The 15,029-nt window shown below is 51.9% G+C and overlaps 1 protein-coding gene across 1 annotated transcript in view; it reads left to right on the plus strand.

Annotated features, from left to right (window-relative positions):
* Positions 1 to 6: 6 nt before the first annotated feature.
* Positions 7 to 15,029, plus strand: part of Ppl (periplakin) — a 45,492-nt gene continuing 30,469 nt past the window's right edge. The window contains exon 1 of the mRNA XM_010644134.3: positions 7 to 147. Coding sequence (XP_010642436.1) covers positions 86 to 147 — 62 coding nt within the window. The 5' untranslated portion in view covers positions 7 to 85. The remainder of the gene's footprint in view (positions 148 to 15,029) is intronic.

Raw genomic sequence — 15,029 nt, forward strand, 5'->3', positions numbered from 1 at the left:
GCGAGTAGTGTCCTGCGCCGCGGCTGCCCGCACTCGGGGCTCGCGTGCCTCCCGCTCACTTGTTCCCCGCCGCCCGCGCCCCACCATGAACTCGCTCTTCAGGAAGAGAAACAAGGGCAAATACAGCCCCAAGGTGCAGACCCGAAGGTGAGGGGGCGCCGCGGGCCGGAGAACATCGCCAGAGGCTTTAGGGGCTGCAGGGGGCAGAAACTGACCCCGGAGTCGGGGACGCGCTGGCTGCGGTCGTCCACAGCGGGCATCCAAGTATGGCCGGGGGACCCTGGCACCTAAGGAACGTTACCTGGGGGTTGAGACAGCGGGGAACTGAGTTGGGGGTACAGAACACTTCTGGGTCCCAGGGTCTCCCTTAGGCTGGGAGAGGGGACCCGGTCTGGGAGACACTGGGGCCTGGGAAGGCGCTTTGGAGAGCGCGCAGGTGCTCCGGCATTGAATTGAGAGGTGAGGGCCACCTGCTGCCGGGCTCCGGCCTCTCTGCTCTCCAGCCACGCCCAGAGGCGGTGGCAGTGGGGGGGGGGGGCAGGGAAAGCACCCCCTGCCTCCAGGATGGTGCGTTCTGCGGGGCTGCTGGGTGGGGTCGGGATTTCTCAGAGGTGTGGCTCTCCCCACCCCCACTCCCTGGCTCCGAAACTGGCGGTGTCTGAGTCGCGGGTTCCCAGGGCGGCCGGGGAAGGGAAGGACATGTCTTGATGTGTTTGCACTGAGAGCAGCCCACGGCCGTGTTGATAAGCCTGATGTGTTCACTTAATAACCGGTTTGGGGGAGCCTCGTGGAGATGCTGAGATTGAAAGGGGGGCAAGACTTCAGCCCCTTGTCTTGCCCTCTCACCCCCACCCCTACACCACTGGGAAAACGCTGAGGGTTCCCTTCATGGAACTCCAGGCAGGTGGGGACCAGGCCAGGAGTTTCCACCTCAAGCTACACCTAGATAGGAGGCCCCCACTGCTTCCTCCATCGGCTCCCCACACCCACACCCCAGGCCACAGGAAGGCTGGAGACATGGTTCAGGGTTTCCTTGTGCTCCTGCAGACCAGCCCAGCCCAGCCCACCTTCTGGACTGGTGCCCTGGGACCTGGGCACTCCCACTGGAGTATGGGCACTGTCTTCCCCTGAGTTTCAGCCCTCGAAGAAGCTCTGCTGCTCTGGGATCCCAAACCAGTCCATGTCTCAAGTTGGGGCTGTTGGTAGCTAAAGACGCTTCTCCCCCTCTTTGAGACTTCCCCACCCTGTCTTTCACAACCCCAGAGATTGGGCTGGGCTCTTTCCTCCATGGCAGGTCCAGCTGGCACTGGAGGCCCAGCCAGGGTCTGGTCCAGTCCCTGTGCAGTTCTCCAGGGCATTGCACAATCACATGCTCTGTGCCAGCCCCACACAACTGTGATGTTCTGCCTCCACCCCCTACCCCCCTCCAGGATGCAGATCCAACACACCAGGCCACAGGCCAGGCCTCTCTGCCTCCCCTCCACCCAGTGGGGAGGGGAGGAGAGGAAGGAAGGCCTCCCATCCTTTCCAGAGCCTGGGGGCAAGAACACGGGGTCCTGCAGCCTCCAAGCCGGTGGAGGCAGCCACCCACTGTCCTTGGCCCCAGATCTCTGGGTTTAGAGTTTGAGTTTTTTTCCTCCAGAAAGCATTTCCACACCCATCCCCTCAGGATGGGTGAAATGCTGTGTGGGGTCTGACCTTGCTGTCACCTTAGCAGTAAGCATGATCCCTGTCACAGCCCTTAGTAGGGACCAGGAGTTCCCTTGTGATCTCCTAGCTCAGAGCCTAGTTTATGAACCCCATCTGTGGGGTGGAGCAACCCCGTGCCCTGATCTGTCAACAGGAATCTCTTGAGTGTTGCCTGGTGCCTACTAGCTGGGTAGCAAACATCACAAGTTAACGGTGGCTCTAAGTAATCTGTAGTCACTGGCTTCCACAAACCACCCTCCAAACAAATAGGTGTTCTGTTTTTTCTTTTCCTTTTTTTTTAAGTACTAGGGTTTGAACCCAGGACCCTCCCACTGAGTACATCTCTCTCTCTTTATTTTTTGAGATAAGACCTCACTAAATTGCCCAGACTGGCTTGAAGCTGCAGTACTGCCTTGCCCCCACCCCCAGTGCTAGGATTATAGGCAAGTTTTCTAGGGGCTTCTCCATCATCTAGGGGGTCGATGAGATTTGTAATGAGGTTCAGCTTGGTGAGGTGAGTAGGAACTTTGGGGCCTGGGAGCACATGCCTGTCACATCCACTTCTGGCTCTGCCATATCAACAGAATGATTCTGTGCTTCCGTTTCCTCATCTGCAAAGCAGGGGAGGTGATAAATGTCTCCCACTCTAGATTGCTGGACAAGCAGCTCCAGCACCCAGGAAGTGCCTAGGCCAGGAGTGTCCTCCTGAGCCTGGGGACCCAGGAGCCCTGAGTCAGGACTTTATGCCCGAGAGTCAAGGGTTTAAGACCACACAAGTGTTGATGCATGAGCAGAGCCACCGAGGGACCTTCCCCTCCCTGTTGGCCAGCCTTTTAGCAGCTGAAACTGGGGAGGGCCTGGGCGGGGTGTGAACCCCGTTGTTCTCGTTGCCCTGGTTCCTAATGACAGGTGTGGGAGCTAGTGTTCACACCTGAGCTAATGACAGGGTCAGGCCTGATGGTGCAGGTTGCTGAGAACAGCATCCAGCCCAGCAGGAAGGCCCTAGCGGAGATCTGTTCCCACCCTCCTGGCTGTGCAAAGCGGTGGGGGGTGGGTTGTTGGCCTCTCAGCCTCTGTTCTATTCCCTGCAGAACGGTGACGCCTAGGCATAGCACCTGCCTGGTAGCATTCGCTGAAGATTCAGTGAAATAACACAGGGAAGGGGCGATAGGAGGTTTCATTACATGTTCGTTGTGGTGATTATGTTATTGACAGATAAAGTGCCTACTGTGCACCTGGGTGTGAGCTCGATGCCCTGATGGGCGGACTATGCGGGGCATAACCCTGGGGGTGACATTCCCAGAGGGTGAGGATAGATATGGAGAAGCTGACCACCTCCCTGCATCTGAGTCTCTTGCCATCATAAGATGAAGTTACCCTTAAACGCAGGTGTGGTTACTTGGCTGTTGGTATGTAGAGACCAGGCCAGCGATTCCCTAAAGCTGTCAGGGTCAGAGCCCAGATCAGAGAGGACTTCCTAGGGGAGGTGTCTAGGTGGAATGGTTAAGATCCACCTCTGGAGTCAGGGTGAATTTCTGTGCTTGATTTTTACATTTTTAGTTATGTCGGTGGTAGGGATGGAAACCAGGGCCTCGAATGTGCTAGACAGGTGGTCTCACAATGAGCCACACCCCTAGTCCTATGTGTGTTTGGCCTTGCTGAACCCCATCTGCAGAATGGAGCTAATCCCGCTCCTCCACCCAGACCTTCCCCAGTGAACACCCAGCAGCCTGAGCACACCCACAACCCCACCCAACACAGGGTCTTGCAGGAATGTCTAGGGCTGACGGAAGAACCTGTAAAGCTGCCGGGGCTGGGGAGAGGAAGCTGCCTGGGCTACGCTAGGCCTCTTGGTGGTAAAGAACAGTGTTTGATGACAGCAAGGTGTGAGTTCAAGTCCCAGCTTATCATCTCCTGAGCTGAGTGTCCTTGGGCAAGTCACTCAATGTCTCTGAGCCTCAGTGTCACCATCTGTGAAGTTGGGGTAGTGATTGAAGTTGCTGGGTAGATCCAGCCATATGACCTGGACCTGGCTCCAAGAATGGCTCCAAACATCATGGTAGTCAGCCAGTAGCAATCACACCCTATTGAGATTGACAGCTGCTAGGCCCCAAGCTGGCCAGAAAGTGGGCTCAAGTAGGAGACACTTGATCTCCCTGATCAGAAGAGGGGAGCAATTCAGAGGAGGACCCATCAGCAAAGCCCACCCTCTTCAGTCCATCAAGTGACTGGGCCGGAGTGAGCCGCCCAGCCCTTCTGCAGCACCCACTGTGTGGGCTGCTGAAGCATCGTGTTCTGACGGTGCACCTGCCAGGTGGCGGCTGTGTCTCGTTGCCCAGAAGATGGCCCTGAGGCTGGGCCAGAAGGCACCCACCTTGGACTCCCGAATGGCCCACGCTGGGGCCCTGGGTACCTGGGGCTGCCCCTGGACAGATGGTGGAGTCCTTGGCTTGTGCTCACGACTCCAACCCAGTGGGAGACTGTCCTCCCCTAGATCTGCTCCCTTCTCTAGGCCGAAGGAAGAGGACCAGATAAAGTAAACTCGGGACAGGACCGGGTTCAGCCTGAGGGAATGACAGTGGCATTTGAGGCATTGTCTAGGGCCATCACTTGGAGAGAGGGAGCTCTTATGGGAGAGGCACAGCATACTTCACACCCCTCAGGCAGCAGCACAGGTGGGGCTGAGGCTGTTTTGGGGGACCCAGAATACCCGGAGTGTAGCTGTACCCCCTTGTGCCATGTGCCCCTTTCTGGGCTGCTGTCGGGCCCTCTCATGGGCCCTGGGAGCAGAGAGAAGGAAATGACCCCTGGGTTTGTTCTCCTTGCCCCTACAGGGGTCCTCTGTGTTGCAGCTCCCTGAGCCTGGGGAGGCCTTGGTCACCTTCTGCCTTCAGACTCACCCTGCCCTCTCTCCTGTCTCTGAGTCCCCACATTTTCCTTTCCCCAGCACCAGCAGTCAGAAGTGACCCTCATGCTGGATGCTTGCATCTACCTCTTCCCTGTTCCCACTTCTACTCCAGCATCCCCGCCCTCTCCCTGCAGCAGCCCTGGAAATTTTTGGTGACTGCATCCCTGGCTGTGTGACTGGCCTCAGATCTCTTTGCTGCTCAGCCCTGGAGCTTCTGCCTTGCACAACATGAATGCCTCCCTTGCCCCTGTCCCCACAGTGCTCCAGCAGCCATGGGGCCTTTACCCGGGCTCTTTTTCCTGCCCAGAATGTCTAAAGTTCCCACTTCTCTTGCCACTCTTCCTGAAGATACCTTCCTCCCCAGACCTCTCTGCTGGGACAGATACCCATTCCATTGTCTCCCTTCTCCTTTGTCACTCTAAACTCAGTCCCCAGTTGACTCTCCTGGCCAGATGGGCTGTTTGGCCCTGGAGCTAGGTGAGAGCAGTATGTGCTGTAAACATGGATGGACAGGTGGATGTGGATGAGCAAACCATGGAGGACTCTAACGTTATCACCCCTCCAAATAGGGTGCGTGTGCACCCCGCTTGGGCCAGCTGAACCAGCATGGTGGGCCTGGAGGAATTGGTCTACAGCAGGAAACGCCAGAGCCTGAACAGCAAGCCCCGCCCCTTCTGGTATCTGTGCGCAGGATGGTAGTCAGGGTGTGGGCTGAGTAAACCACCACCAGCAACAATTGGAGTGGTAAGTACTGAGTTTAGAGGGGCCAGAGTCTGTGAGACATCTAGGCAGGGCTGCAGGACCAGCAGGAGTGGTGGGTGGAATCAGAGGGGATGAGATCGAGGACACATACGTGTGTGTACACAACCCAAAATGCATCATGTTGTGCAAACTAAGCCAGGTGAAGGATGCAAAATGGATGTTTGCGTACATTTTTTTTAATGTGCATACAGAGCAATTCCACCTGCCATTTCTGGATGCAAACCTGGATATGTATTTAAAAATATGAACCAGGCTTAGGGAGAAACCAGCATGTCTAAAATTAGGAATCCCCAAGGGCTGGGGATTTAGCTCAGTGGTTCCACTGCCTGCCTTGAAAGCACAAGGACTAAAGTTCAATCCCCAATACCTAAATAAATCAATAAAATTAGGAACCCCCAAGAAGGATGAAGCACAAAAATCTTATTTCTTTTGAAAGAAAATATGAATCAAAGCTGCATGCCTGTATTCCCAGCACTCTGCAAGGCTGAGGCAATAGGATCACAAGTTTGAACCCAGTTTGGACAAGTTAACAAAAAAATAAATAAAAAGGGCTAGGGTGTAGCTTAGTGCAAAGGGTTAGGGACGGGGTGGCCAGTTCTTTTCGGTGCTTTTCCACATGCTTGCCTAGATCATAGATTTTACATTCTTAAAATGAAGGGTGGAATGGAAAAGGGAAGCAGGGAGAGAAAACAGCCCACATGAGAGCCTGGAAGCCTGCATCTCCATGTCCAGGTTGCAGTCAAAGAAGGGAGGGGAAAGAGTTCCAGGCCTGTGCAGCCAGAATGGATGGCAGGGTTCTGGATGGGAAGGTACAAATAGGAGGTCTCAGCCAGGAGAGCTGTTTTGATTTTGCTAGTGCTACGGGTCAAACTGAGGGCTTCCAGGAGGACAAGGCAAGCCCTCTTCCACTGAGCTATATCCTAGCCCTTGTTTTAAATAAATTCTACCCCATATGGTCTCCAGGTGAGGCTCAGAAAGTCTAGGTGGCTTGCCCCGGAAGTTCAGCTGGGAACAGGCTGCCCAGCCTCCTTGCTCTCCTGCCTGCCACTTGCTGGCCAGCTGCTGCACCACTGCTGTCTGAGCTTGGAAGGCAGTGAGGCCACAGGAGATCAGGATTTGCGGAGCTCTGTGCTGCCGCACTGCCTGCTGAGGCTCAGATTCCGGGCTGACACCCTTCAGGAGTTTAATCTCCATCTTGACCATAGGGGCTTTTTGTTTCCAGTTGAAAGTGGAAGGAAGGATCTGAATTTGTGCCACAAAGAGCTGAATGGGCTCCTGCCCTAGATAGGGAGCTTGACTCTTCCCAAGCCTAAAACAGGCTGGCAGACCTCCAGGTTATGGAGAGGAAGCTGAGGCCCATGGGAGAAACAAAGGGCCTGTGGTAGAGGAGAAGGACCTTGACTTGGGAGCTGCAGCCTGACAGTGCTATTAGTGCCACATTCCTGCCCCCACTGTGGGCTCTTTTCCTTATCACTGGTATGTATCCCTCTAGTGCATAAGTGCTCAATAAATAGGGGTTGAAAATCTGCACATTGGAGGTCTGTGCAGGTCTGTGAGAAGACTGTGACACTGGGTAAAACATCAAGCACTTAGTAGGTGCTTAACGACAGAGGCTGGTAACCTTATCCACTAGTTTCTAATCCAAAGTGGTGTCCGGGTGCCTGAGGGCACTGAGTTTGGTTTGAGCCCTGTTTAAATACTAAAAAAAGTTCATGATCTGCTCTGGCATTACCTGAAGCAGGTTGAACATTTTTGTGTCTGTAAGGAGAGCCCTAGGCCCTGCCCAGAGGTCAGGAGGCAGGCAGCCTTCCCTGGGTGGAAGCAGAGTAGGCCTCAAAAACAAAGCTGGAATTACTACACCAACAACCTCAGTTTAAGATTTCCTTCTGCAGGATTAATAGTGAGGTGTGGGGGAATTGACTGTCTAATTACCGTAGATGTTTCCAGGAGGGAGAGTATCGGTCAATTGACCAATCAGTCTGGTATGTATTAGGCACTGCCCACGTCCTGCTTTCTCATGAGACTTCCTTCCTGTAGTAGCCCAGGAGTAGTCTCCTCATCCAGCTCTCTCTCTCTCTCTCTCTCTCTCTCTCTCTCTCTCTCTTTTTTTGTCTCTCTCTCTCTCTATCTCTCTCTCTCTCTCTCTCTCTCTCTCTCTCTCTCTCTCTCTCTCTTTCTCTCTCTCTCTCGTACCGGGAAACAAACTCCAGACCTTGCGCTTGTGAGGCAGGTGGCAGAATCACTGAGCTAAATCCTCAGCCCAATGCAGCTCTCTATTAATGCTTGCTGTGCTTCATCATTTTCAACCCTGGCTGCACATTTGAATCTCCCAGAGACTTTAACACAACATCTGAGTCCTGTCTCAAACCAATTAAGTCAGAACTTCCCAAGGCAGGGCCTGCACAGCGAGGAGCAAACATATAGGTACATTTATTACCTTGACATCTTGTCTTGGGGGCCCATGGATTGTGTTTTACCCTTTCAGTGGCATTTTGCTGGTACATCCATCCCTTTACCCCCAGCCTTCCTGTAGCAGTTTCCAGTGTGTCTTCTAATGGCATATAATTGGGGAGGGTTGTTTTCTGTATTGACACCTGAGAGTCTTCATCTTTTATAGACAAGTTTAACTCATTCACATTTATTATAATGACTGAGTAGACCTATCTCTGCCAAATTGTCCTGTTTGTGGTGCTTTCTCTTTTCCTCTTTGCTCTTTTCGTGATTTTTATTGAACTATATTTTCACAATTAAAGTTAGGTTATAAAGCCTGAATTGGGAAAGCATGGCAGAAAAATACCCTGACCAGGTAATTGGGAATCTTCTTAATTGCAGTCATTGGGGTGTTTTTCTCAACTCTCCTTATTAACCTGTAAACTTTTAGACAATAAGAACTTACTCATCTTTGTTTGCAGGGGGAGGGGAGGTGGGGAGGTAGGGAGGGCTTCTATAACCTGTAATTCCAAGACTTGCATAAGCTTGGCACTCAGTAAGTAGGTTTCAATTGGGCAGATGTTTTATTGCATGGCAACAGTTCATATCTCTGGGGGCTGGTTATTGGAGAAGGTGCTGTTCCCAGGATCTATAAAGAGACAGAGAGATGACAAGGAGTTGAGGGGTGGAATGAAAATATATTCGTCAGTAACTGAAGGTACCCTCTGGGGCATTTACCAATCCCGTGACTGCCAGCAAGTTGCCCTCGATGTCCTCATCTGCAGTAGGCCCTATGACACTTAGCTTGCCAGAGTGTTAGGAGGAGCACTGTGTCAGGCAGTGGGGGTAGGTGTGGCCCAGGTTCACCCAGCGCAGTTTCTTGCCACTGAAAAGCCTGTTCAGAGGGATAGGCAGGGAGTCCCTTGTGGTCACATCTTAGGAGCATGACTCAGACTTGGTTTACCACCACTGGTTGTTTCCCAGCTTCTGGGATTAATTGTACTGACCAAGATGTAAATCACTGTGCCTCCCCTGAGTGGTAAATGGGTGACCCTATCATCTGGTCGCGCAGTATCTCCCGTCACTGTGTCTGTGAGTGGGGCAGGGGGATAGATTGGTATCAATGTCCCCTTGTAGCAAGAAGGTTGTCCTGGATTATGGTGCTTGGGTATGATTCTCGGCACCACCATTTCCCAGCTGTGTGACTTTGGCTAGGCTTCTTTTTTTTTTCTTTTTATTGAGTTTATTGGTACAATCTAGGTATACAATACAATTACATTCGTCATTGGGATTCTGTTCCTTTGCATAATAGGTCTTGATTCTCATTTTTTCCCCTTGTTCTGCCCTCCCTTCACCCGTTCCTCCCCTCCCCATTTATAAATACTTTATTTCCATTTTTTCAGTTTCTCATATTTTTTTCCTCTCCCTTATTACCTTTCCCCCACCCTTCCCTACACCTTTAGCCCTTTACTTCCTATTTCACATTATTAATTATCTCATTAGGATCCTGTGTACTATTATAGTTTTTCATACCAAAGAAACAATTCGGTATTTCAGTTAAAGAAACCTCTGTATGAACATTAAAAATACGGAATCCTAAAATAAAACTAAAAAGGAAAGTAAAAGAGAAAAGGCAATGATGTAACATTAAAATCATCCTTAATTCTGGAGATGAAAATGGTCCCTGAACATATTTAAATTGCTTCTCGCTCTTATAGTCTTATTCTTTTTTTCATTATTTAGAGAATACTTTATTAGTTTCTGTAATCAAACCCACGTAGATATGACCTTACACATTTAGTACGATGTGTTACCCCTGTACACATGGAAAAAAAATAAATAAAATAAATTAATATTTCTAGACCAATATGGTTGTCCATTTCTGTACAATGCCAAGTCAACACAGTAAATTGGGATGACTTTTTCCAAAGTTGGCAGCACCATTAAAGTTTCCCAAAATTCAATTTATATATGTGTGTGTGTGTGTGTGTGTGTGTGTGTGTGTGTATATATATTTATAAAGACTAATAATAGTATGTTATGCATCAATAGCAGCAACAGCTTTTCTAGGTTCTGCAGTCATCTGAACAAAATTATAGACATTCAGCACATTCCATAAAAAAAAACCAAAGAAAAGAATAATATCCAGAAAACAGCAAAGTTCTGTTGCTGTTGTGGTACCTGGCACCATTTTTTCTTGGCTAGGCTTCTTAACCCCTCTGACCCTCAATTATCTTCATCTAAAAAATGGGGATATAGGAATGGCTAATGTGCTATAAAATTTTTGCTCAATTTAACACCTCTTTATTGAGCCCCAAGCCTATGCAAATCAGGGAGAATAATATCCAGAAAACAGCAAAGTTCTGTTGCTGTTGTGGTACCTGGCACCATTTTTTCTTGGCTAGGCTTCTTAACCCCTCTGACCCTCAATTATCTTCATCTAAAAAATGGGGATATAGGAATGGCTAATGTGCTATAAAATTTTTGCTCAATTTAACACCTCTTTATTGAGCCCCAAGCCTATGCAAATCAGGGAATTAGAGGCTACAGAAGGCCCCTACCCCGCAAAAAGATGATTTCCTGTTGTGTAGCATTTTATAACCTAATATTTGGGTGCTTCCTTCCTGGGGCTACAAGATGTCAAAAAACCACAACACAGAAGGGCAGAGCAGGCAGGGGCACCTAGTAATACTCTCAGTATTAGTTGTTTCCATTCACTGATGGTTTTCTAAGTCCTTCTGTGCACCACTTTGGTGGCAGGGACAGGACAGATACCCTGCAGGCCATGAACCTTTTGCTCCCTGGACCAGGCAGAAAAGAGGAAGGTGGAGCCCTACAGCCTCCAAGGTGAGCCCTGCTCGACCCGGATGACCCCAGGGAGCCACTGAGGTCCCACACAGCCTCGGAGGCAAATGAGACTCTGGAGGTAGAAGAGGGAGGCTGGCAGGAGGCCAGGGCTCTGGGCAGGGTGAGGTGGGTTCCCAGGAAGAGGTGTGCACTCCTGTGCATTCCAGACATTCCAATGCAGATACCCCCTCCCGCCCCCACCCACCGAGACAGAGTTAATCCCCAAAGGAGGAGCCACAGACGTGAGCATGGCTAGAATGAGGGCACTGACTCAGGCCTGGGAAGTCAGGGGCCGTGGCAGGGGAGGAAGCACAGAGCCCACGAGTCCTCATCTCTGCACACAGTAACCCAGGGGCAAAGACAGTTGGGACAGGCAGGGACAGCTGGGGTGGGTGCGATGGCAGAGACCTGGCCTCTGCAAGGCTGCTGGGCTGTGACCTGTGCCTGTTACCACTCAGAGAGGAAGTGACAGATGGGACAGCTGGGAAACAGGCCAAGCAGCCCCAGGTCTGCCCAGCAGCCTGTGGGGCCTGGGACAGGTGTGCCAGGCTGTGGTCTCCGTGCCCTCACACTGCACTCCCAGGCACCGTGCTCCATTGAGCACAGCCAGGAGCCAGGTGTCTGGCCAGTGTGGGTGGGCCTGTTGGGGGATTGCAGGGATCAAAGGGAATGACTGTCCCTGGGCACCAGCTCCTGGGTGAGGCGGGCACATGCTCTGGGCTTTACTCTAGTGCAACAGTGGTGCCACAGTGGGCTGTTTGTATCATTGAGAGCTCTAAAAGGTTCGCCATCACTGCTGTAGCAGAACTAATGAGCTGTGGTTCCTGGGCCATAGACCAAGTAGGTCCAGAGACCCCCAGCATTGTCGAGAGGGATGCTGTCTTGTTTGGTGAGCTCTAGCCCTGTGAGATGTGCCAGGTGTCTGAGTACCAGGTGTCAAAGGTTTAATGTGGAAACAGAGTGTAAAACAGGCCAGTCACATTCTCTTGAGTACCTGTCAAAGTGATCATATTTTGGATATTTCAAGTTAAGTAAAATGTAAAAATGAAGTGCAAGGTCAGGCATGGTGGCATACGCTTGTCACTGCGGTATTCTTGGAAGCTGAGCCAGGAGGATTGCAAGTTTGAGCCCAGCATGTGAAACTTAGCAACTTAGTGAGATCCCAAAAAATTTTTAAAGGCTGGGAACATAGCTCAGTGCTAACATTCTGGGTTCAATTGCAGGTAGCCCACCCCACCCACCAAATTTAACTGGGTATGGTGGCACATGCCTACAATCCCAGCACTTGGGAGGCTGAGGCAGGAAGAGTACTATGAGTTCAGAGCCAGCCTGGGTTACATAGTGAGTTGAAGGCCAGCTTGAACTACATAGTGAGACCCTGTCGCAAACAAAAAAATTCATCTGTTTCTTTTTGCTTTTCTCATGTGGCTCACATTCTGTGTCTATCAGGCAGTGCTGGTCAGGCCCTCAAAGCAATGCAGGACCCAGTCCCCACTTCGGGGACAATTCCCACCTGCTGATACAGCTTTCTGTCACGCTGCAGTGAGGACAGATACAGTGAGCCCCTTTATGGATGGATGGGCACTCTGGGTGGAGACAGCCAGCAGCAGTTGGCAAGGCTGCTGCGTGTTGGGCCCAGAACAAAACCCTGCCAGTAGCACTGTGGGCTGCAATGACAAACGAGGCAGATAAAACCAGCCAGCCGCACCCAAGACGCTTCAGAAATTGTCTCAACTCTCAAAGGTGGGCCGACTCTTGCCCCATCTCACAGATGAGGAAGCTGAGGCAGAGTGATACCCAGGACCCTTTTGAGCCCACACCCAGCTCGGATCAGCCTCACAGCCTCTGTTCTATGCCCTACATCGGTGGCCTCAGTGCCCCTGCAGGCGAGTGGCAGAAGAACCGGCCAGAGTACAACGTAGCCCAGACAGGGCTTGCTGATGGCCACAAAGGGGGCTTCAGGCGACCCCCGCCCTGCAAGCCCCCTCCGGGGCCAATGCTGACCCTCTCTGTGTCTTGGTGGGCCCTGTCTCTGTCCTGGAGCAGGGAGGGTGGTAGTGGGTTTTGACAGCTCTCAGATCTTTCTGCCAGGCAACCAGGTCACGCTGTTGTCCAGCCTGAAAACTTATCTGTCCCAAGATGCTCTCAGAATAGAGAGTAGGTGACTGTTTTCTAGCGCAGGTGTGAGGTGGTGTCCTTGGCCAAGGGGCAGCTGCAAGGCGAGGGGGCATGGGACACGAAGGTGGGCATCACGATGGCTCTCAGGGTTCTGTGGTTGAAGCAGCACAAAACCCTGTGGCCAGTCTCCCTCTCGCTCGCTCTCTCTTCCTTCGCTGGAGCGGTTATGTGTGGGAGCTGCCAGCAAACCCCTTCCTCGCACACAAGTGTAGCATCTGCTGCAGTCAGAGGTTACTTGTGAGTTCCCAGGGCCCAAGCTTGCTGATGAAAACAAGGCAGAACCACAGTGTGTCTTGTTTTGTACCAGGATCCGCATGAATGCTGTGAGTAGCCTAGTGTCTGTTTTTAGAGGCTCTCTGACAGCAGGTTCTGACCTCTGGCCTCACTGCTGGATCCTTTTGCTTTTGTTTCTAGTGCTAGGGATTGAACCCAGGGCCTTTACACTGAGTTATATCCCCAGCCCTTTATTTGTTTTTTTTATTTCAAAATAGTCACCAAGTTGCCCAGGTTGCGCTCTAACTTGCAATCCTCCTGCCTCAGCCTCCCAGAGTGGTGGGATTACAGGTCTACACAGCCATGCCCAGGTTGCTGCTGGTCCTTATCTGCTCTCTAAAAGGAGCCCTGGCACTGGATGGAGTCTGGACCAAGGTGGAGAGCCTGGCTCCCTCTTGAGGCAGCGCTTTCTGTCTGATTTCTTGGCCACTCCACCCTAGCTCTGCGGTGAGTAGACTGTACTGACTCCTGTGTTACAGATGGGGAAACTGAGGCTCAGAGAGGCTGAGTGACTTACAGCATCACAGGAAGGGATCCAAGCAGGCAACAATTTGGTCTGAGTATGAAATGACTGGACTCTGCTGCCTTCCAGTTACAGAAGGGGCAGGGGTGCCACGCAGGTACAGCAAAAGGGGGCCTGGCAGGTGGGGAGTGAGTGCCTCAGACACCTGTGTTCTCTTCTTTGCCATGCAGTTTGAGCCAGGCTGCCGCCTCTGTTCCTAGGTTCTCTGGTCAGTGTCCTTGTGGGGCCTCTGCCCTGATCTTGGGTTGCTTTGGCCATGCCTGAACATCGCACAACATGAGGGTCTAAGTCCCAGCTCCTTGCTTTGCAGCTGGCCTCTTACAGAGCTGGGCCCCACCTCTAAAGCAAGTCAGGCTGCAGAGATTGGAGCTGGCAGCAGAGCAGGGAACCCGGTGGGGGTGTGGCTCCCAGGCCCTCCACTTCAGTTGCTCTGCTCCAGATACATCCTGTCCCAGCTCCAGTCCGTAGCTCTCAAACCCAGCTCTGGGGCCCTAAGGCCCTCTTCTCATCCCCAGGAGAAGAAAGCAGAGTGGCCCTGTGGGGAGGAGACCCACAGCCTGGCAGAGCTGAGGGACCCATTTCTGGGGCCCACTGGGTTCTGTCACTGGATGAGGTCAAGGCCAGGGCACGGGTATCTCTCACACCTCAGGAATCTGCTCCCCCCTGCCTGTCACAGGCAAATGTCTGAATGTACCCCGTCACTGAGGGACATTAGCACCTCTCTGGGTTTCCCAGAAACCTCGGAAATCTAGAATGAACCCTCCTTTGTATTTTTTTTTTTTTTTAATGTTTGCCATTCTAGGCATGGAACCCATAGCCTTCACACTGAGCTAGATCCCCAGCCCTTTTTTAAAATTGAGATAAGTTCTCACAAAGCTACTAAGTTGGCAAGACTAGCCCTGAATTTGCAGTCCTCCTGCCTCAGCCTTCCAGAGTGCTATCACAGATTTGCGTCACTGTGCTTGGCTGGAAACTGCCCCCCTTTTCAATTGAACTATGAACTTTTTTTTCTAGTCTCCTCCCTAATGTCCCTTTCATGTCCCTGGCCCACCATGTGGCACTCAGTTGTCCGGCCTTCTGAGCCTCCCGCTGTCTGTGGTATATCTTGTCCTTCATAACCTGGACCTTTTAAAGCAGCCTTGTTAGACGGCTTGGGGCATGTCCTCGGTTAGGTGCGTCTGCTGGTTGCCAGTGAGGAGACGGAGGTCACACACTGAGCGACCAGTAGTGGGAGCCCCTCCCTGTGTAGTCACCCTGTCCTTAAAATGCTGACCTTGATCTCTTCTGCACTGTGAAATTACTGAGTTTTTTGTTTGTAGGAGAGACCCGTTTTGCAGAACCAAGCACAACAGGCAAGCAGGGAACCAGGAGAAAAAAAGGGACAGAAGCCCTGCAGGCCAGAAGCAGCTTCCGTTAGCA

Source organism: Fukomys damarensis, unplaced genomic scaffold (assembly GCF_012274545.1).
Source record: "Fukomys damarensis isolate Sample0158 unplaced genomic scaffold, DMR_v1.0_HiC HiC_scaffold_34, whole genome shotgun sequence".
Taxonomy (NCBI): Eukaryota; Metazoa; Chordata; class Mammalia; order Rodentia; family Bathyergidae; genus Fukomys; species Fukomys damarensis.